Source organism: Bos indicus x Bos taurus, chromosome 7 (genome assembly GCF_003369695.1).
Source record: "Bos indicus x Bos taurus breed Angus x Brahman F1 hybrid chromosome 7, Bos_hybrid_MaternalHap_v2.0, whole genome shotgun sequence".
NCBI classification, from domain to species: domain Eukaryota; kingdom Metazoa; phylum Chordata; class Mammalia; order Artiodactyla; family Bovidae; genus Bos; species Bos indicus x Bos taurus.
The window spans coordinates 38,414,502-38,440,481 of record NC_040082.1 but is presented as its reverse complement, the minus strand read 5'-3'; the positions used below and the strand labels follow the sequence as shown (position 1 = coordinate 38,440,481).

Genomic DNA, 25,980 nt, shown 5'->3' with positions numbered 1-25,980 from the left:
TGGTGCTCCTAAACCCTAAATTGTTCAAGGATCAACTGTGTATGTCAAGTCATTATGTTGTACAGCTTAAACTTATCCAGTGCTCTGTGTCAATCATATCTAACTAAAAAAAAATCTTATCTAAAGGGCTTTGGGAAGTTAAGAAAGTACATTAAAATCATACAGGTGTGTACCTGGCATGTAATTTTAAGCTCTATGTTTTTTATAATTATTATTGACTAGTCAAATTTAATAAGAAAGCTAGCATTACCGTTTTGAATTACTAAAAAGTGATATTTGGACATACTCGATATGTTATGTGGAGACAGTCTTCTAATCTTTTACCCCCAATTAAATGGACAGCACAGCTCTGTAACATCGTCTCAAGTATGGTCAGTCAAATGTTTCCCTTGTCTCTCAAACACCCATGACTTTTGAAATCGAAAGTACCTGTTTTGGCAATACACCGCCTCATTGTATTATATGTCTTAGTTATTTCATCCTGACTAGATGGTGAGCAAGTTGAGGCCTGCAATTCTACCTTCTCTACTTCTTTATCCCTGTTGAAGTGGACCACAGGTACGAGCTCAGCATTCGTGTTTCAGTGGATCAATGATACGGAGAAAAGCAGCTCAAATCTGAATGCAGGGGATGGAGAGGAACACAGTTTTTAGGCCCAAAGGGCTTGGGGGCACTTACCCAGGTCTTCATTTCCATTGCCTGGTGCAAGAGGATTGTGGCAAGGGAGATGGTGTTGATGGGTGTTCCAAAGGTAAAAACGTCGATATCAGAGTCCTTGTAGGTCTGCAGAGCAGGAACAAACAGGCACTGTCAGCTGTGCCCAGGGACTGAAGGCCTTAGTTTGGACAAGTAAAGCATCAGTGGAGGCAGGTGTCAAGGGAGGGGAAGGAATGGGGAGAAGCTGTCCAGCTACTGTCGTGTGGAACTGACTGCAGGGACAGACAGGAGGAGGAGTGAGTTGATAGGACTAAACTCTTCAAAATGCATTTGCAAAGGAAGCCATGAAGAGTATCCCAGAGCTTTGCAGAATGAGTAAACAAAAAATTGAGTACCTACCAGGCACAATGCCAACTGCTAAAGATACTCCTGTGTCCACTTTCAAGGAGTTTAGAGTCTACCAGGCAGGGCAAATGTGGTACAGTTTAAGGGTGTAAATGCTAAAATGGAAGCAAGTACAAGGCACTTTGGGAGTACAGATAAGAAGTCAGCTGAGACTGTAGTAAGGGGAATTGTTCTCTTGAAAGGAGAGAGAAAAGGCAGATCAGGCAGAGGCCAGAACTGAGGGTGAAAAGTCCAGATCATCCTAGATGGAATAGTCCTAAGTGGTAAGTCTGTTGGTCACACAGTAAGGGCAAAAGAGGCCTGACTAGGGAGGGTGTTGTAAACCAGGAAATTCTGAGAAAGCACAAAATGCTTGCCTCCTCAACACCCATCATGTTGCTGTTTGCAAAAGAACATGATCCAGAGACTAGGCAGATACCACTGTTTTCCTGGCACAAATTACTCCACATCTGAGCTCCTTGTCTGAGAAGAATACAGCTATCCTATGCTACATACATTCTCACTCTGTAAACTGGGGAACTGAATTGAGATGGGGCTGGTATCCTGTGCTCCCTGTACTCTTATTTTATTTCAGATAAGGTAGTAACTCTTATTATCAGAACTTGGAAGCACAAATGTAAATACAAATCAAGAGGTGTAAACTCAAATACCTTCAATGTTCAAGTAAGAAGCAGTAAATGAGTGAGTGAAGATGGCTAGGCGTGACACAAAAGGGCACGGTGGGGACTATGACAAACTAGAGAACAGGTCCCCTATCTAAGCAGGGTGGTGAGCCAACTCTGGATTTTGCCATGACCCAGTGTAATAACTGCTTTTAATTTTTCCGAAGCTGGCAGAAATTAAGATGTTTTGGTAAAGTATTCTGACTTTCTGAATATGCTGGGTGGAGTCTGCAGGCCTCCTATTTGGAGCCCCTGCTCTGAAGAGTCCAGAAAGATACTATTTGTCTGGGATTTCATATTAACGGGACTAGCTCTACCCTGCTGTTTGTATGGTTAGAAGGGGACCATACACCTTACCAGGTAGGGGATAAAGAAACAGACGAGGCTCTGGTAGAACGCATCCGCCATGGAGATCCAGAAAGTCAGCAGGTTATAGCACTGTCAGGAAAGAACACATCAACAGTTACCACCATCTGAGCAAGCCTCTGTTCCTTGTAAGCAACTTTCTTGTGCGTGGCTGGGCCAGACAACATGGCACTTACAATGTTTCTTACCCTAGAGGCAATACAGTGGAATGATCAAGAGCACAGACCTGGGAGTGACAGGACCTCAAGTCGAGTTCCAGGCCTGTGTGACCTTAGTAAAAGTCACTAGACTGCTTTGGGAATTGTTTCTTCTTCCATAGGAAGTAGATAAAGACGATACCGGCTAGATTTCCTTGAGTTTCAAGAGGTCTAAATACAACTGTGCTTTGGTACCTAGAAAAGGCTCGGCTGTTAATGATCATTAATACTAGTGCTAATACAAACTTGGTAAGTTTAGAGATTCTAAATAGCATCTGAAAAGGAGCTCTCAATCACCGCCCAGGATCACGAGTTCCCAAGAGACAGCTCAGTGGCTTCGGAGATGAGCTTTCTTATTTTGTGCTTCCTTCCTTGGGAACACTGAAACCATTTACAGTGTATGTTTCTGCTACATTAACTTCTTTTGATGTTAGATACTAAAGGGATACATTATGCAGCCAACTCACCTATGGGAAGGGGACAATGAGAAGGGCCCAGGATGTCGTGCGTCATCTCCACATCTCCCTCGCCTGAAGTGCTGGGGTTGCTAAGTTGTTCTCCACCTGTCTTTGGCTGAATATGGGGCTTGGTTCTTCACTGGTCGTCCACAAACTTTCACCAGCTCTCAAGCACCACATCTAGCTTTGCCCTCCTTATCTGAGATGTAGAGCTACCCTAGTGCATAGCAACATCCCTTTTCCCAGAGCTCCTCCTTTGAGGCCATCAGGTTCCCTCTCTGCCTCCAGGTTCCCAGCCTGTCTGTGCTGGTCAGTCTGCCTGCTGTAGGACCTTCCCGAATCTTTAAGGGCATCAGTGTGGCCTCTGTGCCTTCTAAGAAACTATTTTGATGGCTTTTAGCCCCAGGGATTCCCAAACCAAGCCTTGGGGGTTCTGCTGAAGGCCTGCAAAGATCAGAGAAAAGTGATGCAGTCTTTCTGTAAGCCCTCTTCCCCTTTAACTAGCACAGGCCCATATTACTGTGTGATATAATTAAGAAATAACTAAAAAGAAAAATATCCACCTGGTCCATCACCTTCAACAGCAAATGAGAAACAGGCCAGGAACAGGGAGCAGACATCCTGGGTCACATGGGAGGTAAGTGGCAGAGTGGTGACCAGAACACAGGATCTCTGGCCCAGCACTCCTTCTCTGACACCTCTAGGGAGGAGCTGAAGGTCACCTTCCAGTGCCCCTGCCTCTGCCCGGTCCCCTTACCTCGGAGTTCTGGCCGCTCTTGTACAGTTCGGGCAATGCCAAGAGTGTTTCCATAGAGATGTCCTTATCGAGGACTCCGAAGACAAGAGGAGGCAAGGAAGTGAAGAAGAGGTTGAAGAAGATCAGCTGCCAGTAGTCAATCATGGTGGAGCCAGAGAAACCGCAGAAGAACTGGTACCAGAAGAGCAAGTTGACGTAGCACTGTGGGCAGAGAGCATGGCCTTGGAAGTAAGGACCCGAGGGCAGCCATCACCAGACACTGCTTAGGAGCTCTGACAAATAGCTGCTCGGACCTGGAGCTTCAATTCCCTCACTTGTTACATGCAGGGTTGTCTAAAGATTAGAGGTAATTCTCATCCTTAGATTCTGCTCTTACTATTACTACTGCTGCTAAGTCGCTTCAGTCGTGTCTGACTCTGTGCGACCCCATAGACGGCAGCCCACTAGGCTCTCCCGTGCCTGGGATTCTCCAGGCAAGAACACTGGAGTGGGTTGCCATTTCCTTCTTTAGGACCTGAAGAGAATTCTATCAACTTGTAAAGTATACTATGGTGGTTTTTGGAGGCAGGGAGGACTGGCTTTGAATCCTCAGTTCTGTCATGCACTAGCTGTGTGACCTAGGACAAATTCTTTAACCTTTCTGAACATCATCTTGCCACCTTTCATATGGGAATAGTAGTATATAGACCATGGCCCGTGAAACCAAAAGGCAGTAAGTAGTTATGATTAGCAGTGCAGTAAGAGGAAAGACTTGACCGTGGGCAGGATGGCTGGTGGGAGGAGGACTTCATGAGGAGGTTGACTTCAAAACCCTTTCCTAATGGTCACACAACTCAGAGGGTGAAGAATAAAATCTTATACTGAAGTGTTGCTTTATGCTTTCTAAAGATCTTTCCACTAAAGACCTCCTCACTGGAGAAGGGCTGGGTCACAATTATTGTCTAACATATTGTGATGTGGTTTGTTGACTTGACCAAGATCACGATAACAGCTGGTCCTGGTGTTAGAACTAGAACTCAGCTCCATGTGGCTGAGGCACAGAGGGGTAAAGGGTTTTTAATGTAAGGAATCATTCAGCAGGTCTGTGTTCAAGCTAGTATTCTCATCCCCTAACCATTGGGCCAGCATTACTTTTAAGAGGCTCTCTGATTATTATTATTATACTACTAGTAGTAATATTAACATTCATATTATTAATACTACAATTATTATTTGAGCTTCTATTTGTGATGGATGTGTGGTAATAGTATATTAGTATACAGCACATTAGGTGGCACAGTGGTAAAGGATCCACCTGCCAATGCAGGAGACGAAAGAGACAGGAGTTCAATCCCTGGGTTGGGAAGATTCCCTGGAGAAGGAAATGGCAACTCATTCCAGTATTCTTGCCTAGAACATTCGATGGACAGAGGAGCCTGGCAAGGTACTGTCGATGGGGTTGTAAAGAGTTGGATATGACTGAGCACACACACAGCACATTAGTAGATATGCAATATACATAATTTGTCCCAACAACCTAGCAAGATAATGTTATTGCTAATAATATAATAGTACTATATTATGTATTATTAAATAATATTTAACATTACCTATAGACGAGGAATTTGAGGCTCTGAGATACTCACTTGTCCCTTGCCTATGTTTGGAGCTAGGAAGTGGCACAATTAGCCTTCAAGTTTTCAAAGCTTCCTCCTCAACCACTCCAAGCCCTCTTAGTCCCATCTTTGGATAATGCCATAACAATGCTGACCCAGATTCTTCCATCCAAGAAGCTCCATCCTTTGGCTCTCCTGCCCAGATGACTAGTGGGGAGTCTGAAGGAGACCCTGGTGCTCTTAGATACCCTGGGCCTTGCATTTCTCTGAGGGCTGGGGTCCCCTCCGTTTCTGCTCCAGGGCTTCAGGTCACCTCTTCCCACTCTAGTCCCGTGATGCTGAAAGGGCTTTTGTGCTATGAGTTTTTGATGAGGTTATTTCTCAGAGAAGGAAGGAGAGGGCTCAATCTGTTTCCTGGGCAGACTCTGAGTCCCCAAAACAACATCACCAACCATTTATGCCCTTGACAGGGTGGCTTTAAGAAGAACCAAAGTGGTAAAGTCTCCTTGATACTAGTGTTTAGCAATCGTATTAGGCTTTGGTTTTTGTCTTTTGGCCCTTTGAGCACCTTGCCTTGCTTCTCCCTCTCCAGCTGACTGAAAAAGATACTCACTCTTAGTTCCATGTACACACAGGTGGCTTGAACGGCTCAGATGGGGTGACTGACTACACTAAGGCTGGAAGTGACCCATCTACAGACAAGGCCAAGAATAGCAATGGCAGCAGTAATAACAAAGACTCCTAAAGCACTTCCTAGGGGCCAGGCTCTGTACTGACCCATTCAGTCCACTTACAAGCTGGATGAGGCAGTCACTGCTATCCTCATTTTACAATTGAGGAAACTGAGCTTTGGAGAGGTCAAGTCATGGGACTAGGGTTACAGACTAGTAAGTAACAAAGCTGGAGTCCAGACCTAGATGTTCAGGCTAAACAATATGCTGCTAAACAACCAATGGATCACTGAAGAAATCAAAGAGGAAATCAATAGAGACAAATGACAATGAAAACATGATGATGGAGCAAAAGCAGTTCTAAGAGGGAAGTTTATAGCAATACAATCTTATCTTGGGCTTCCAATCTGGTGCAGTGGTAAAGAATCTGCCTACCAATGTAGGAGACATGGGCTCAGTCCCTAGATTGGTAAGATTCCTGGGAGTAGGAAATGTATTCATTTCCACTCTAGTATTCTTGCTTGGGAAATCCCACGGACAGAGGAGCCTGGTGGGCCACAGTCAATGGGGTCCCAAAAAGTTGGACACGACTGAGCACAAACATACACACACAATTTTACCTCAGGAAACAAGAAAAATGAAGAAACAACCTAACTTTATGTCCAAAGCAGGTAGAGAAAGAAGAACAAACAAAACCCAAGGATAGTAGAAGGAAAGAAATCTTAAAGATTAGAGTAGAAATAATGAAACAGATGAAAACAATAAAAAAGATCAATGAAATGAAAAGCTTGTTCTTTGAAAAGATAAAAAAATTGATAAACCTTTAGCCAGACTCTCAAGAAAAAAAGGGAGGGCTCAAATCAATAAAATTAGAAATGAAAAAGGATACATGTTACAACAGACACCACAGAAACACAAAAGATCATGGAAGACTACCACAAGCAACTATGTGCCAATGAAATGGACAGATTCTTAGAAAGGCACAGTCTCCCAAGATGGCTTCACGGGCGAATCCTATCAAACACTTAGAGAAGAGCTAACACCTATCTTTCTGAACCTGTTCCAAACAATTGGAACACTCCCAAACTCATTCTATGAGACTATCATCACTCTGATACCAAAATCAGACAAAGATACCACCCACACAAATTACAGGCCAATATCACTGATGAACATAGATGCAAAAGTTAAGTCGCTCAGTCGTGTCTGACTCTTTGTGACCCCGTGGACTGTAGCCCACCAGGCTCCTCCACCCATGGGATTCTCCAGGCAAGAATACTAGAGTGGGTTGCCATTTCCTTCTCCAGGGGATCTTCCCGACCCAGGGATCAAATCCAGGTCTCCCACATTGCAGGCAGAAGCTTTAACCTCTGAGCCACCAGGGAAGCCTTGCTGCTATTGCTGCGAAGTCACTTCAGTCATGTCTGACTCTGTGCGACCCCATAGACGGCAGCCCACCAGGCTCCCCCGTTCCTGGGATTTTCCAGGCAAGAACACTAAAGACGCAAAAATCCTCAACAAAAGACTAGCAAACCAAATCCAACAACACATTAAAAGGATCATGCACCATGATCAATTGGGATTTATTCCAGGGATGCAAGGATTTTTCAAGATCTGCAAATCAGTGCGTTATAGCACATTAACAAATTGAAGACTAAAACCATATGATCATCTCAATAGATACAGAGCTAGAACAAATAATTTCACAATTTGTATGGAAATACAAAAAACCTCGAATAGCCAAAGCGATCTTGAGAAAGAAAAATGGAACTGGAGGAATCAACCTACCTGACTTCAGGCTCTACTACAAAGCCACAGTTATCAAGACAGTATGGTACTGGCACAAAGACAGAAATAGAGATCAATGGAACAAAATAGAAAGCCCAGAGATAAATCCACGCACATATGGACACCTTATCTTTGACAAAGGAGGCAAGAATATACAATGGATTAAAGACAATCTCTTTAACAAGTGGTGCTGGGAAATCTGGTCAACCACTTGTAAAAGAATGAAACTAGAACACTTTCTAACACCATATACAAAAATAAACTCAAAATGGATTAAAGATCTCAACGTAAGACCAGAAACTATAAAACTCCTAGAGGAGAACATAGGCAAAACACTCTCTGACATACATCACAGCAGGATCCTCTATGATCCACCTCCCAGAATATTGGAAATAAAAGTAAAAATAAACAAATGGGACCTAATTAAACTTAAAAGCTTCTGCACATCAAAGGAAACTATTAGCAAGGTGAAAAGACAGCCTTCAGAATGGGAGAAAATAATAGCAAATGAAGCAACCGATAAACAACTAATCTCAAAAATATACAAGCAACTCCTACAGCTCAACTCCAGAAAAATAAATGACCCAATCAAAAAATGGGCCAAAGAACTAAATAGACATTTCTCCAAAGAAGACATACAGATGGCTAACAAACACATGAAAAGATGCTCAACATCACTCATTATCAGAGAAATGCAAATCAAAACCACTATGAGGTACCATTTCACGCCAGTCAGAATGGCTGCGATCCAAAAGTCTACAAATAATAAATGCTGGAGAGGGTGTGGAGAAAAGGGAACCCTCTTACACTGTTGGTGGGAATGCAAACTAGTACAGCCACTATGGAGAACAGTGTGGAGATTCCTTAAAAAACTGGAAATAGAACTGCCTTATGATCCAGCAATCCCACTGCTGGGCATACACACTGAGGAAACCAGAAGGGAAAAAGACACGTGTACCCCAGTGTTCATCGCAGCACTGTTTATAATAGCCAGGACATGGAAGCAACCTAGATGTCCATCAGCAGATGAATGGATAAGAAAGCTGTGGTACATATACACAATGGAGTATTACTCAGCCATTAAAAAGAATACATTTGAATCAGTTCTAATGAGGTGGATGAAACTGGAGCCTATCATACAGAGTGAAGTAAGCCAGAAGGAAAAACACCAATATAGTATACTAACGCATATATATGGAATTTAGAAAGATGGTAACGATAACCCTGTATACGAGACAGCAAAAGAGACACTGATGTATAGAACAGTCTTATGGACTCTGTGGGAGAGGGAGAGGGTGGGAAGATTTGGAAGAATGGCATTGAAACATGTGAAACGTCATGTATGAAACGAGATGCCAGTCCAGGTTCAATGCACGATGCTGGATGCTTGGGGCTGGTGCACTGGGACGACCCAGAGGGATGGTGTGGGGAGGGAGGAGGTAGGAGGGTTCAGGATGGGGAACACATGTATACTAATTAAATAATTTTCCATTATTAAAAAAAAAAATCATTTGCAGTTATCCAATCAGGATACTCAGATACCACAGAAATACATAGTATTAATATTAGAGACTACTATGAACATTCATATGAGAACAAGTTGAATAAGTTAGAAGATATGGGTAAATTCCTAGAAATACACTCTACCAAGACTGAATCATGAAGAAATAGAAAATCTAAATAGATCTATAACTGGTAAAGAGATTGAATCAGTAACCGAAAACTTCCCAAGAAAGAAAAGCCTAGATGTACACGGTTTGGCTGGTGAATTCTACCAAACATTTAAAAAAGAATAAATAATAATCTTCAAACTATTCCATAAAACTGAAGAGGAGGGAACACTTCCAAATGCATTTTACAGAGCTAGCATTACCCTGAAACCCCCCTCAAAAAAAAAAAAAAAACCAAATTGAAGAATAAAAACCATATGATCATCTCAATAGATACAGAAAAGCTTTTGACAAAATTCAACACCCATTTATGATAAAAATTCTCCAGAAAGTGGGCATAAAAGGAACATACCTCAACATAATCCCACACACCTATGGTCAACCTATGACAAAAAAATGCAAGAGTATACAATGCAGAGAAGACAGTCTCTCTAATAAGTGGTGCTGGGAAAACTGGACAACTACATGTAAAAGGATGAGACTAGAACATTCTTTAATACCATATACAAAAATAAACTCAAAATGGTTTAAAGACTTAAATATAAAACATGACACCATAAAACTCCTAGAACAAAACATAGGAAAAGCATTTTCTGACATAAATCATACCAATGTTTTCTTAGGTCAAGGCACTAGAAATAAAAGGAAAACTAAACACCTGGGACCTAATCAAACTTACAGGCTTTTGCACGGTAAAAGAAGCCATAAAACGAAAAGACAACCTATGAACTGAAAGAAAATATTGCAAATGAAGCAACCAACAGGGGATTAATCTCCAAAATATACAAATACATGAAACTCAATATATATAAAAAAAAACAAACCACCCAGTCAAAAAATTGGCAGATATAGACATTTCTCCAAAGAAGACATACAGATGGTCAAAAAGCACAGGAAAAAATGTTCAACATCACTAGTTAGTAGAGAAATGCAAGTCAAAACTATAATAAGGTTTCACCTTATAACAGTGACTGAGAGACTTCACTTTCACTTTCATAGCAGTCAGAATTGCCATCATCAAAAAGTCTACAAACAATGAACGCTGGAAAGGGTGTGGAGAAAAGGGAACCTCCAATACTGTTGGTGAGAATGTAAATCAGTACAATTGTTATGGGGCAGAGTATGGAGGTTCCTTAAAAAACTAAAAATAGAGCTTACTGTATGATCCAGCAATCCAACTCTTGGGTATACATCCAGAGAAAATAACTTGAAAAGATACATGCATTCAATATTCATTGCAGCACAATTTACAATAGCCAAGACATGGAAGCAGCCTAAATGTCCATCAACAGATGAATGGATATAGAAGATGAGGTATATATATATACACACAATGCAGTGTTTCCTCAGCCATAAAAACAATGATATAATGCCATTTGCAGCAACATGGTACTAGAGATGATCATACTAAGTAAAGTCAGAAAGATAAATATCATATAGTATCACTTATATGTGGAACCTAAAAAAATGATACAAATGAACTTATTTACAAAAGAGAAATAGACCTATGGATTTTGAAAACAAATGAAAGGTTATCAAAGGGGAAAGGTAGGGGGAGTTTGGGATTAACATGTACACTCCATATAAAATCCATAATCAACAAGGACCTGTTGTATAGCACAGGGAACTCTGCTCAATAGTCAGCAATATATATGAGAAAATTTGGGAAGGAGTGCATAGGATATATGTATATGTCTGAATCACTGTGTACAACAGAAACTAATGACACAAATTTACATTTATAAACATAATTTAAAATTATAAACATTATAAAACAACTATACTCTAAAATAAAAATTAAAAAGAAATAATCGACTGTATTATTAGATTATCTCGGTGCAGGAGGGCTGAGAGGAGCTACTCCATGTTCAAGGTCAGGAGGGGTGACCTTGTCCAAGGTAAGGAGCAGCAGCTGTGCTTTGCTGGAGCAGCCCTGAAGAGATAGCCCACGTCCAAGGTAAGAGAAACTCAAGTGAGATGGTAGGTGTTGTAAGAGGGCATCAGAGGGCAGACACACTGAAACCATAATCACAGAAAACTAGCCAATTGGATCACATGAACCACAGCCTTGTCTAACTCAGTTAAACTAAGCCATGCCGTGTGGGGCCACCCAAGACAGGTGAGTCATGGTGGAGAGGTCTTACAGAATGTGGTCCACTGGAGAAGGGAATGGCGAAGCATTCTTGCCTTGAGAACCCCATAAACAGTATGAAAAGGCAAAATGATAGGATACTGAAAGAGGAACTCCCCAGGTCAGTAGGTGCCCAATATGCTACTGGAGATCAGTGGAGAAATAACTTCAGAAAGAATAAAGGGAAGGAGCCAAAGCAAAAACAATAACCAGTTGTGGATGTGACTGGTGATAGAAGCAAGGTCCGATGCTGTAAAGAGCAATATTGCATAGGAACCTGGAATGCTAGGTCCACGAATCAAGGCATATTGGAAGTGGTCAAACAGGAGATTGCAAGAGTGAACGTTGACATTCTAGGAATCAGCAAACTAAAATGGACTGGAATGGGTGAATTTAACTCAGATGACCATTATATCTACTACTGTGGGCAGAAATCCCTCAGAAGAAATGGAGTAGCCATCATGGTCAACAAAAGAGTCCAAAATGCAGTACTTGAATGCAATCTCCAAAATGACAGAATGATCTCTGTTCATTTCCAAGGCAAACCATTCAATATCATGGTAATCCAAGCCTATGCCCCAACCAGTAACGCTGAAGAAGCTGAAGTTGAATGGTTCTATGAAGACCTACAAGACCTTTTAGAACTAACACCCCAAAAAGATGTCCTTTTCATTATAGGGGCCTGGAATGCAAAAGTAGGAAGTCAAGAAACACCTGGAGAAACAGGCAAATTTGGCCTTGGAATATGGAATGAAGCAGGGCAAAGGCTCAGAGTTTTGCCAAGAGAACATACTGGTCATAGCAAACACCCTCTTCCAACAACAAAAGAGAAGACTCTATACATGGACATCACCAGATGGTCAACACCAAAGTCAGATTGATTATATTCTTTGCAGCCAAAAATGGAGAAGCTCTATATAGTCAGCAAAAACAAGACCAGGAGCTGACTGTGGCTCAGACCATGAACTCCTTATTGCCAAATTCAGACTAAATTTGAAGAAAGCAGGGAAAACCACTAGACCATTCAGGTATGACCTAAAGAAAATCCCTTATGATTATACAGTGGAAGTGAGAAATAGATTTAAGGGCCTAGATCTGATAAACAGAGTGCCTGATGAACTATGGAATGAGGTTCATGACATTATACAGGAAACAGGGATCAAGACCATCCCCATGGAAAAGAAATGCAAAAAAGCAAAATGGCTGTCTGAGGAGGCCTTACAAATAGCTGTGAAAAGAAGAGAAGTGAAAAGCAAAGGAGAAAAGGAAAGATATAAACATCTGAATGCAGAGTTCCAAAGAATAGCAAGAAGAGATAAGAAAGCCTTCCTCAGCAATCAATGCAAAGAAATAGAGGAAAACAACAGAATGGGAAAGACTAGAGATCTCTTCAAGAAAATTAGAGATACAAAGGGAACATTTCATGCAAAGATTGGCTTGATAAAGGACAGAAATGGTATGGACCTAACAGAAGCAGAAGATATTAAGAAGAGATGGCAAGAATACACAGAAGAACTGTACAAAAAAGATCTTCACAACCCAGATAATCACGATGGTGTGATCACTCACCTAGAGTCAGACATCCTGGAATGTGAAGTCAAGTGGGCCTTAGAAAGCATCACTACGAACAAAGCTAGTGGAGGTGATGGAATTCCAGTGGAGCTATTTCAAATCCTGAAAGATGATGCTGTGAAAGTGCTGCACTCAATATGCCAGCAAATTTGGGAAGCTCAGCAGTGGCCACGGACTGGAAAAGGTCAGTTTTCATTCCAATCCCAAAGAAAGGCAATGCCAAAGAATGCTCAAACTACCGCACAATTGCACTCATCTCACACGCTAGTAAAGTAATGCTCAAAATTCTCCAAGCCAGGCTTCAGCAATACGTGAACCGTGAACTTCCAGATGTTCAAGCTGGTTTTAGAAAGGCAGAGGAACCAGAGATCAAATTGCCAACATCCGCTGGATCATGGAAAAAGCAAGAGAGTTCCAGAAAAGCATCTATTTCTGCTTTATTGACTATGTCAAAGCCTTTGACTGTGTGGATCACAATAAACTGTGGTAAATTCTGAAAGAGATGGGAAAACCAGACCACCTGATCTGCCTCTTGAGAAATTTGTATGCAGGTCAGGAAGCAACAGTTAGAACTGGACATGGAACAACAGACTGGTTCCAAATAGGAAAAGGAGTATGTCAAGGCTGTATATTGTCACCCTGCTTATTTAAATTATATGCAGAGTACATCATGAGAAACACTGGACTGGAAGAAACACAAGCTGGAATCAAGATTGCTGGGATAAATATCAACAACCTCAGATATGCAGATGACACCACCCTTATGGCAGAAAGTGAAGAGGAACTAAAAAGCCTCTTGATCACAGTGAAAGAGGAGAGTGAAAAAGTTGGCTTAAAACTCAACATTCAGAAAATGAAGATCATGGCATCTGGTCCCATCACTTCATGGGAAATAGATGGGGAAACAGTGGAAACAGTGTCAGACTTTATTTCTTTGGGCTCCAAAATCACCACAGATGGTGATTGCAGCCATGAAATTAAAAGACGCTTACTCCTTGGAAGGAAACCAACCTAGATAGCATATTCAAAAGCAGAGACATTACTTTGCCAACAAAGGTTCGTCTAGTCAAGGCTATGGTTTTTCCAGTGGTCATGTATGGATGTGAGAGTTGGACTGTGAAGAAAGCTGAGCACTGAAGAATTGATGCTTTTGAACTGTGGTGTTGGAGAAGACTCTTGAGAGTCCCTTGGACTGCAAGGAGATCCAACCAGTCCATCCTAAAGGAGATCAGTCCTGTGTGTTCATTGGAAGGAGTGATACTGAAGCTGAAACTCCAATACTTTGGCTACCTCATGCGAAGAGTTGACTCATTGGAAAAGACCCTGATGCTGGGAGGGATTGGGGGCAGGAGGAGAAAGGGACGACAGAGGATGAGATGGCTGGATGGCATCACCGACTGTATGCACATGAGTTTGGGTGAACTCTGGGAGTTGGTGATGGACAGAGAGGCCTGGTGGGCTGCGATTCATGGGGTCACAAAGAGTCAGACATGACTGAGCAACTGAACTGAACTGAATTTAATATAAAAAACTGAAGCTGTATTAAGTCTAAAAATAAAAGAAAAAATACAAGATTTCTGACCTTTTGTCTTGGACTTTTACTACCGTATCATTTTACTTCCCCACCAGGGATTTTCAGTTAGAGACATATGCACAGTACACCCATGGGGCTCAGTGGTAAAGCATCCACTTGCCAATGCAGGAGACATGGGTTTGATCCCTGAGTTGGGAGGACCCCTTGGAGTAGGAAATGCAACCCACTCCAGTATTCTTGCTGGGAAATCCCATGGACAGAGCAGCCTGGCAGGCTACAGTCCATGGGGTCACAGAGAGTCCAACACGACTACGCACACGGGCACATCTGCTCAGTGCAGCAGTGCTACTTCCGTAGTGTTCAGGGACCTGTGTTGACCCAGGAATGTCCGTTCCTGGTCCATGACAAAAAACTGAAAGTCAGCTTTTAGAAACTTATATAAGCCATGTGACCGAGTCATTCATGTCTGTTGAATGTAATAAACAATTTGAACCTGTGTTTAAAAAAATACTCAGCATCTTATTCCAGGTTACAGGTGTGACCAAACTCCTCCCTTTATGTTCCTGATCTACACTCTTATACTTCCTTTATAACTTCCTTACTGCCTTGTGTTTTTTACTGAAAGTCACTTACACTTGGTTTTGGAATTAGATATAACATATGTTATAAAATGATGAGTAAACTTTCTGAAATATTTCCTGTAAGGACTGAGGTTGTCAAATGTCTCCTCCTTGGTTGGGGAATGGAGTAACTCATAGTTGAATCTTGTCTTTCAGGAAATAGCTTAAATGCTATTTTCTTCTGGATTGATTAGGTTAAAGTCTTCTGGCAATATATTCATGGCACCCTGATCTTCCTCTAGGGGAGATACACCAAGAAAATGTTTTAAAAGTTTTCATTTCTTTTCCCCTGTCCCAGTGCTTGTCAAGCTTTAAGGTTCATATGGATCACCCAGGGATCTTTCTGACAATGCAGATTCCAAGGTACGTGGCCTGGAGTCCAGCCCAAGGATCCCATTTCTAACAAGCATCAATATGATATGAATGCTGCTGATCCAAAAACCACATTTTGAGAAGATTTATTGAAACCAGGAGGTGACAAACTACATTCTGCATGTCAAGTCCAGCCATAAATAAAGTTTTACTGGGACACAGTCACAGTGATTCATTTGCATATTGTCTATAGCAGCTAGAGTGGAGCTGAGTTGGTGTAACAGAGTGACAGAGGCTGTACTTCCACAAAGCAGAAAATATTGATGATTAGACCCTTTGTAGAAAAAGTTTGCTAAGCCCTGATTTAGACCATACACCTCATGAGAGCAGGGAACATGTCTGTCTAGATGTCTCCTCCATATCCAATGCCTGATCGTGTTCCGACACAGCAGCTGTTCAATAATTTTCTGAATAAACGAATTACATCTTGGTAGTTCTATGGTCCTAACACCCAACCTGCAGTTTGAACATGAAAGTGTGTTTCCTTCCCCCACAGGTCATGTTAGGACCTTGCTTGATTCTACTTGCTCTGCCTGGCTGAAATCTCTGCACCCCGAGGGGAGAGTGCTGAACTCCGTGATGGCAGATGGCATGGCTGAGATTGGGTGTCTGCTTTTCCTCCCAAGAAGCTACAGTGCATAATTAATTCATTGTTCACATTTCAGAGCAGGCAGGGTTTTAATCCCCTCTGAAATTGGTTTCGGATGTGGAAGTCATAGTTCTCCACCCTCTAATTGCAAAGGGGAGATAATACGGCATCGGTATTGAAATTTTGAGCACGGCATCGGGCTGGAAATAAATATCATTTAAGCTTTGAAAGCATGGCTGGCTGGAAACGTTTCCTTTTCTATTTCACAAATTTAATGCAGAGAAGTTGTGCTTATTCAAAAGAATGATTCTTTTGGAGACAAGGAGAAAAAAACATTAAATGGGGGCATTTTAAATTCTAAATAAGCAGTCTTTCAAGTCAGATAGAGACTTGTTTGCATAGACTTGTTGAAATCATGGTGCCATCCAGTTTCTCCCATTTACATTATTAGTTGTCATGCTGCTTGTTTACATATACATTGAGCTCTGCACAGAAACGCTTGTTCCCGAGTCAGGGTAACTATGACGGTGCCTGAAAGCAGGCCTGGGAGAACAGATATATGCCATTTTGTAATTTCTATTGGCCTGATAAGTTTCCCTTCCATCACTCTGGTCTTAATCCTGCCCTTTTCCTTATGCAAACAGGATTCTATTTGGAGTCTCCTGGGAATTATTTAAAGGTCCCTGAACTGGATAATGGGAAACGCAGGCCCTGTTTCCTCACTTAGTAAGGCAGTGCTCTGGCTTCTTCCTATGCCCATTGTTAATCAAGTGCTTTGCAAACAACAACCTCTGACAGTTTTAATACCTCAGCTGGTGTGTGCCTGCTTTGGGCCCTTATCAACAAGACAGAAATACACATTTTTTTAGAGAAACAATAATAGCCCATAATGACTATATAGTGCTACATGCTACCCAGAGGTCTGATGATAAAGCCTCTCGATAATGGTCTCTGAGGACAGAGAGAGTCCTAGGCTCCCCATGTTATTGATGAGGGAGTCAAGGCTCAGAGAAGTTAATTAACTCTTTCAAGTTCACACAGCATATTAGAGTCTGCTGCTGCTAAGTTGCTTCAGTCGTGTCCGACTCTGTGCGACCCCATAGATGGCAGCCCACCAGGCTCCCCCATCCCTGGGATTCTCCAGGCAAGAATTCTGGAGTGGGGTGTCATTTCCTCCTCCAAGGCATGAAAGTGAAAAGTGAAAGTGAAGTCACTCAGTCGTGTCCGACTTGTAGTGACCCCATGGACTGCAGCCCACCAGGCTCCTCCGTCCATGGGATTTTCTAGGCAACAGTACTAGAGTGGGATGCCATTGCCAGACTAAAACCCAGATGATCACTGTACTCAAGTATTTTTGCAAACAGATACTTAAAAAAAATTATTTTTGGCTGTACCACTCAGCACGTGGGATCTCAGTTCTTTGGTCAGGGATTGAACCCATGGAAGTGCAGAGTTTTAATCACTGGGCCACTAAAGAAATGACAAGTCCTGGCTGGGAAGGCTGGCAATGCTGAAGTGATATGTAGGGTCTTGGGTGGAAGCCCAGGATTCCAGCCCTAAACCTTTCTCTTCACTCTCCCAAGAGGCAGAATGGGGCTCTTGCATTGGTCTGTCTCTATCTGGGGAGGAAACCTAAGCTACAAGACACACTAGCTGATCTTCCAATCCTTCCTCCTTGCAGCCAGAAAACAAAGCTCAATTATGGAGTCCCTCTGAGAGTTACAACAGCAGTACCAAAGATAAAAAAGAATGGCTAATTTTAGAGGGTGATCACTACATGCCAATCACTTTCTACACAAGCTGTCATTTCATCTTCATAGCGAGCATGTGAGAAAGCTACTATCACCATCCCCATTTTTCAGACGGGGAAATGAAGGTATGAAGCCATTACTGAATACAGGAACCTGTATTTGAATCAAATCTGACCTGACTCCAGAGTGCATGCTTGGAACTACTCACAGTACTGCCTATGTGCCATGTGCTTTCCAGACAGCACTGCTAGTCTTTGCAATAACCTCACCGAATAGTACTAGCCCCATTTTATCAAAGAAGAAATTGAGGCCCAGAGAACTGAATTGTCTTGCCCAAGGTTCCCTGGTGGCTCAGACGGTAAAGTGTCTGCCTGCAATGCGGGAGACTTGGGTTCGATCCCTGGGTCGGGAAGATCTCTGGGAGAAGGAAATGGCAACCCACTCCAGTACTCTTGCCTGGAAAATCCCATGGATGGAGGAGCCTGGTAGGCCTCAGTCCATGGGGTTGCAAAGGGTCGAACATGACTGAGGGACTTCATAAGTACAAGGTCACTGAGCTGCTAAGGGGCCGTTGCAGGATTCAAAATCCAGGTCAGCCTGACTCATTCCCTTATGCTGAGATGCTTTGTCTGCCTGGGGGCGGGGTGGGAGGCTGCAGCCGGGCTACTTACCACGTTCTTGTAGAAGTAGTATACCACCATCCTGGCCAGGCGTGAGTAACACCAGTGGCCATGCACAAGCAGCAGCTTCTTGAGGTGTCTGAAGCGGGAGATGGCAAAGTCGCTGGACATGACAGCCTGAGAGGCAGAGCAGACATATCAGCTTCCATCCACCGCTGCTAATGGATCAAAGAGGCTCCCCTGTGGGTGGTGCTCTGTTCTAAGGTTTGCAATAGGTAAGGCCTTCCCTTTGTCACATACAACACCCTTGGATGACTTTTTGGACTCTGACACCCCCCTGCCCCTCCTCTGGGAAATCTGGATTTCACTAGAATCCAAGAAGGGTGGTCAGAAGGGACCAGTGGTCTGGTCTGGCTCTTTCCCTCCTTCCACTTATCCAACAAGCATTTACTATGAACCAGTGTGTGTTGAGCATCATGCTAGGCATGTGATGGTTGACCAGAGACTATGGGCTTCCGTGCAAATTATCCTCAAACCTCTCAATACCCTTGGCCACCTCCTGAGGCAGGCCTTCCACTCCAGTCTCAGGTGGAGCTGCTGGTTGGATAGCTGTTTCTTTCTGCAGAGCCAAAATGTGTCTTCTGCCCTTGGGATGACTTAGAACTAGAAACAGTTCATATTACTTTTCCGAGTAGGAGGTTTGGACATGCCTGGTTATAAATCCTAGTCAGAGTCTTGGTCGAAGTGTTTAACCTCACTCAGCCTCAGTTTCCTCATCAGAAAAAAAGTGGAATAACAATCCCTAACACACAGGGTGGTAGTGACTGCTGAAACTGGGATAAAAAATGTGAAGTGCAAATAGAGTGCTAGCCTATGATAGACACTCAAAAAGTGACAGTGTTCGTTCCTCCTCACCAACAAATTTAGGTAACACCTAATGTCTGCGCTGGTGGTGGGAACACAGTTGTTAATGGTTCAGAACTACAAACTGGGGTCTGTCTGAATGGGGAACACAGCAGCTCAAGTTAGCATGCTTGTTCCAGGCTGAATTTTGAGTAATTTTGGTACAAGCAATGTGTAGGTCCATCTAGCCATCACAACTAAAATGGCAATTGAAAATTGTTTTCCAGTTGCTCACAAAGGGTGTTGCAACCTTGATGTGGGTGGCGGTCGCAGGGAGGAAACATGGAATCAGGGGGAAACTTAGTTTTTCCTGAATGGCTGGGTACTATTTGGCTTTAGAATACAGGTATAGTCAGCTGTCTGTAAAACGCCAAGCATCCTTTGATCTCTGTTCTGAAGGACTGGCCAGTAGGGATGTGGTGATCGAGGTTATGTATAGGCAGGGAAGCCCCCTGCCTCTCAGATGAAAATTCTGCAAAGATATTTAGGAGTTCCTCCAACACTGAGGGGGAATTCCTTAATTCACCAATAAGGATAAAGGAGAGTAAGAAAGTAACAAGAAGAGTTGAAGGCACTGATACCTGCATGCCTTCCTGTCCAGATATTCCAATCCCAATATCAGCAGCTTGAATCATGCTTACATCATTTGCTCCATCACCTGAAAGGAGAGTAGTCATGAGATCCTGGTCCAGCTGCTGTGAGACAATGAGAAGTTTTATACAAGTGGCTCTAGATAGTCTCCATTTGCACATAATTGAATCCTTTTAATGTTGCTTTGAATAGTCCTCTGGAAAAGCCATCGTTACAGTCACTTAGCCTGAGAGATGTCTTTTCTTCTTTGGACAAAAAATCCTACTTTTCTTTTATTCTTCAACAAATACATGCACACACATGCCACCTTTCATACCAGCGTTGTAAAATGGATTTTTGTGTGATAGAAATGTCCTGTTCTTTATTGTCCAATTTGAAAACCATAGGCCTCCTATGAACACTGAAATGTGGCTGGTGAACTTCTGTTTAATTTGAAGTGTAACGTTGAATAGCCACATATAGCAGGTGGGAACCATTTTGGACAGCACAGCTCTGTCAATCGTGAGATCTTTTTCACAAGCCTGGCTTTCTCCAATGCCTTATCCTTCAGACTTAAGTTAAGCAAACTTGTTCTGTAAAGGGCCAAATAATAAATATTTTAGGCTTTATGGGCCAAGATGCAATATTGAACAACTGTTCTTTCTGAATGACAAATAGATTTTTATGCATCTTACCAGTAAAAACACAAAATCCATTCTTAGCATCTCTACAGAAATATGCAGTGGGCTGAACTCAGCCTGAGGGCTGCAATTTGTAGACTGAAATGACTTCCTTTCTCTCCTGGCTCCACCTGTTTTTCTAGTAGGGTCTCATAATAGTGTGGAGATATATGATATTATAAAGAATACGCAATTGGGGGAGAGAATTTTCTCCTAATTGTCTGGCAACAAAATTTATTAATCCTAAAAATGTTGCCATTGTAACTAGCTGTTACCCTTTTAAGGATGTTTTCCTTGCTAGCATAGCAATGCATAGTTTTCCTCTTCCCTGTGGCAGAACAAACCTACCCTTTAACCTCTTCTGTTGGCAAGCCAGGGGAAGTAGAGGTGTGGAATCCTATTTTTCGCCCTGCTGGTTTTGTTTCTGCTGTGGTGGCACTGAAGCCAGCCCTTTACTCCAGGGAGTTGATCCTGGGCTATTGCCTTAAATGTGTCTGAAGCTTTTAAGAGGACAATTTAGGGATTAAAATTAGGATGCAGTTGGTAAAACTCTGCTCTCTGTATTCTTTCTGCCTATCCTCTCCTTTTTTTTTTTTTCTCCTGGTTTTGAACTGCTTTTACCTGAAGACCAAGAGGGGAAAAAACCAAAAACCAACCCCATACCCCAGTGAAAAAACAAAAAACCAACAACAATGTAAAGTAGGTCTCTTATTTGAAATGCCAGGAAAGAAAATTTCTTTCCATATCTGTGTAGGAGGAAGAAAACCTGAACCATCTGTAAGAATGTCCCTAAATTAAAGCAATGTTTACCACGTGCTTGGTATGTGCTGAGTGCAGGATGGAATTAAGTAAGACTGACATTGTCCCTCCATTCAAGGAACTCCTGGTCTCCTGGGCAGCCCATCACCAAGTCATAACAGTGCTGTGGAGCCAGCAGAGTGTACAGTAAAGGAACATTGGTGTGATTAGAGGAGGTTTTACAGAGGAAATGACTTGAGCAAAGGCCAGGAGGTGAGAGAGAGTGAGGATGCTGGAGAATGGTAAGCAGCTTCCTACGGCTGGAACACAAGAGTGCTGAATGTTGGGGGAGGGAGGTAGCTGGAGAGGTAATGGAATCCAGATCATAAAGATTCTTATAATCCAGGTTTGGATGTTTCTGGAAGGTTTGAAGTAAAGACAGTTTTAATTTCTCTGCTTCAACCACGACTAAAATTTAATCTCCTGTAAGGAATTTTTCCTCAACCTACAAGCCACCATTTATTGAGGGTATGCTTTATGTGAAGTCTTGTATTTAGAAATGAATGTATATACATTCATTTAAATGTGGGGCAGGCTCCACTTTTAAAATCTCCCCACTAGCCATCAACACTCAGGAGAATATCAAGTCCACAGGCACCGGAGGTGCATGGTATTAGAATTGAAGGGGACATCGTCTGCATCCCAGAATGGAGGGAGCCTGAGTGTATACTGATCTACCTGGATGTTCTGAACTTGGCTTTGGCCTCCTTCCAAGTCCTGACATTTCCTTAGCAGAGAACTTGGGTTCACTCTCCCATTCTGCTTAGCCTCTGTTTCCTCTGCTGTCATGTCTTGATTGTCACTTTGACAGTGCCCTCAGCCTGAGCATCCTGACTGTGACACCGGACCTCCTGGCTCTGGTCCAGGTGTCGGGTCAGAGTGGCCTTGCCCAGTCCCTCACCCCCTCTCCCATCTCTACATGCCAGGTACCTATGGAAAGGGTCATGGCTCTCAGCCTCTCCCGCACCAGCTTGACCAACATGCTCTTCTGCAGCGGGGTGGAGCGGCAGCACAGGACAGAGCGGCAATACTGGGTCAACTCCAGAAATTTCTCCTCCAGTTTTCCCTGGAAAATGGCGTTTAGTGTCTTCCCATCGATGACCAATCCAACATCTGGAGCTGCAGCTCCTGAGGTGGGGGGTGCAGAAGGTAGGCAGAACCCAGAGAGCTTGCCGTCTGGCTTCAGAGGTCCATGAAATTGCTTTACCTCTTCCAGTGCCAAGTTGAGGATGGAGTCACAGGTTTCCTATAGAGTATAAAGAGCAGAATAATCAATTTGGTGTTAGTAAGCAACACTGGAAACATAGGTTAAAAGCCTCACTTTATCCTCTGGTAAAAAAGTTATAAAACTCTACTACCATAGAGATGACCTGGGAATCACTCTCTGATTTTGACATTTCTCTGCAGTATTTCAAACAGCATCAGAGCAAGAATAACTTGGAACCACATTTATGGCCCAAAGAGAGAGTGAGCTTGGGAACGAGAGTGAAGATAGCTCAGTAAGATGGGGACTGATACAGTGATGGTATCATTTATAAATGAGACTGATGAGATGGTAAATGATGACAATGTGTCAGGCTGGTATTGGGCTTTTCATTTCTTACAAGTCATTTCCCTTCTTTGTTCCTCAGAACATACCTGTGTGGTAGGTAGGGTGGGTATTAATGACTTTAGCTTAGAGATGAGGAAATTGAAATCCTTAGTAAGTTGTCTAAAGTCATCCAATTTAGTAGTGGAGGCAGATCATTATGATTTAACTTGTGGCTTTGTAATTGAAAAAATACATTGTGTATTTATCATTGGTACTCGTTGAAATTGACCATGTATACCATCCTAAAGGAGATCAGTCCTGGGTGTTCTTTGGAAGGACTGATGCTAAAGCTGAAACTCCAATACTCTGGCCACCTCATGCGAAGAGTTGACTCATTGGAAAAGACCCTGATGCTGGGAGGGATTGGGGGCAGGAGGAGAAGGGGATGACAGAGGATGAAATGGCTGGATGGCATCACCGACTCGATGTATATGAGTTTGTGTGAATTCCGGGAGTTGGTGATGAACAGGGAGGCCTGGCGTGCTGCGATTCATGGGGTCGCAAAGAGCTGGACATGACTGAGCTACTGAACTGAACTGAACTGAACTGAACTGATGAGTCTTATTGGTTTAAAGAAACTTATTTTTTTTAATGTTTATCTTGAAATATGGGGAAGAAGCTATTTTCTCTTATCAATTCTTCTCCATTACTTTTGATTGTATCAAAGATAAAGACAGATTTGGACCTAAACATATCCTTAATACCTCTTTCACTTATGTAAACATCACTTTTAAATAAAGATAGAGAAAAGTTGTGGCAGTCAGCTGGAATACCAATTTTAATGGCATTGTTTTGTTCACAGGGTCTTTATTTAGCAGTGTTCTTTTATCCATGGCAAGAGATGATATTTCATTTATTGTGCTGCTAAAAAATTCTTCTAAAAAGAAATTTTAAAAATTTCAGTCTATTTAAATGAACTTATTAAATAAATAACAGTATAGGTAGTATATGGATTTAGGCAAAAATTGTGAAGTTTGTTCTGAAATGGCAAGTTTGAAGACCATTGATCTAGGAGCTTCTAAGACTATTTGGAATAATTTCTTCTGAAGTGAGTAGAACTTCAGTTCATTATTCTGGAGCCTTCCTTTAGGGGATGCTAAACTGAGCATTGCAAGCAGTAGGGCATGCATAGGACCCAGAGGAGCCACAGGAAGTAGTTCAGGAGTAGGTGATTACAGCTGAAGCATTTCTCTGGGAAAGAGAGCAAAGCAGTCCTTGCTGGAAGCTGGGGCTAGCACAATTTACATACAGGCATACCTAGGAGGTATTGTGGGTTTGGTTCTAGACTACTGCAATAAAGTGAGTCACGTGAATTTTTTGGTTTCCCAGGCCACATAAAAGTTATGTTTATATTGCAGTCTATTAAGCATACAGTAACATTACATCTAAAAAAGTGTACAGGTATGTACAGAATGAATGTTGTGTCAGCAGGCATGAAAACAAAATTAATCTCATTGTACATCTCCATCAGAGCTCTTGGGTGACCAGGTGCATTGTCAGTGAGTGGTAATATTTTGAAAGGAATCTTTTTTTTTTTTTTTCTGAGCAGTAGATCTCAATAGCGGGCTTAAAATATTCAGTGAACCATGTTGTCCACAGATGTGCTGTCATCTAGTCTTTTGTTATCCCCTTTATGGAGCACAGGTAGAGTAGATCTAACGTAATTTTTAAGGGTTCTATAATTTTTGGAATGGTAAGTGAGCACTGGGTTCAACTTAAAGTCAGGAGACACATTAGTCCAAGAGAGTCAGCCTGTCCTTTGAAGCCAGGCATTGAGTTCTTTCTAACTAGAGTCCTAGACAGCATATTTTCCCCAATATATGGCTGTTTTGTCTACATTGGAAATCTGTTCTTTAGTGTAGCCACCTTCGTTAATGATCTTAGCTAGATCGTCTGGATAACTTGCTGCAGCTTCTACATCAGCGCTCAGCGCTTCACCTTGTACTGTTACATGATGAAGATGACTTCTTTCCTTAAACCTCATGAACCAACCACTGCTAGCTTCAGATTTTTCTTCTGCAGCTTTTTTACCTTTCCTAGCCTTCATAGAATTGAAGAAAGTTAAAGCCTTGCTCTAGCTTAGGCTTTGGCTTAAGGCAATATTGTGGCTGGCTTGATCTCTCCAGATCACTAAAACTCTCTTTATCAGCAATAAGGCTGTTTCTCTTTCTTATCATTTGTGTGTTCACTGGAGTAGCACTTTTAATTTCCTTCAAGAACTTTTCCTTTGCATTCAGAACTTAGCTAACTGTTTGGCACAAGAGGCCTAGCTTTCGGTCTCTCTTGGCTTTCCTCATGCCTTCTTCACTAAGCTTAATCATTTTTAGTGTTTGGTTTAAAGCTAGAGATGTACTTTTCCTCTCACTTAAACACTTGGAGGCCACTGGAAGGTTGTTAACTGGCCTAGTTTCAATACTGTTGTGTCTTAGAGAATAAGGAGGCTTGAAGAGAGGGAGAGAGATGGGGAACAGTTGGATGGTGGAGCACTCGGAACACACACAGTATTTATTAAGTTCACCATCTTATACAGGCATAGTTTGTGGCACCCTAAAACAGCAAGATCACTGATCACAGATCACTATGAAAAATACAGTAATAATGAAAGAGCTTGAAGTACTGTGAGAATTACTAAAATGTGACACAGAGACCCAAAGGGACCAAATGCTTTTGGAAAGAAGGCATTAACAGACTTGCTGAATTCCATGAAACTTCAATTTGTAAAAAACACAGTATCTGTGAAGTGCAATAAAATGAGGTATGCCTGTAAAGTCCTCCAACATATGACTGCAGCAAGTCATTGGAAATAGAAGCTTCAAAATAAAATCTCTGAATGTACTTCCTTCCAATTGTCTATATAATAATCACAATTGTTACCATTCATTTACCATTTAGTATCTGTCAGGTATGGTGACAGGCAGCCTTTAAGACGGTGCTCAATGATCCTGATACCTCCTGATAGTCATGTCCTCCTCTGTGTAATCTCCAACCCTTGATTGTCATTATGACTAATATTTCCTTTCTAA

The 25,980-nt window shown here is 42.2% G+C and overlaps 1 protein-coding gene across 1 annotated transcript in view; it reads right to left on the bottom strand.

The window, feature by feature from the left end:
- The window catches only part of ATP10B (ATPase phospholipid transporting 10B (putative)), a 316,381-nt gene that overhangs the window by 18,878 nt on the left and 271,523 nt on the right, over positions 1 to 25,980 (bottom strand). The window contains exons 16-21 of the mRNA XM_027545764.1: positions 22,297 to 22,612; positions 19,900 to 19,976; positions 18,467 to 18,592; positions 3,503 to 3,703; positions 2,082 to 2,162; positions 679 to 783 (exon numbers count right to left, since the gene is read on the bottom strand). Coding sequence (XP_027401565.1) covers positions 679 to 783; positions 2,082 to 2,162; positions 3,503 to 3,703; positions 18,467 to 18,592; positions 19,900 to 19,976; positions 22,297 to 22,612 — 906 coding nt within the window. The remainder of the gene's footprint in view (positions 1 to 678; positions 784 to 2,081; positions 2,163 to 3,502; positions 3,704 to 18,466; positions 18,593 to 19,899; positions 19,977 to 22,296; positions 22,613 to 25,980) is intronic.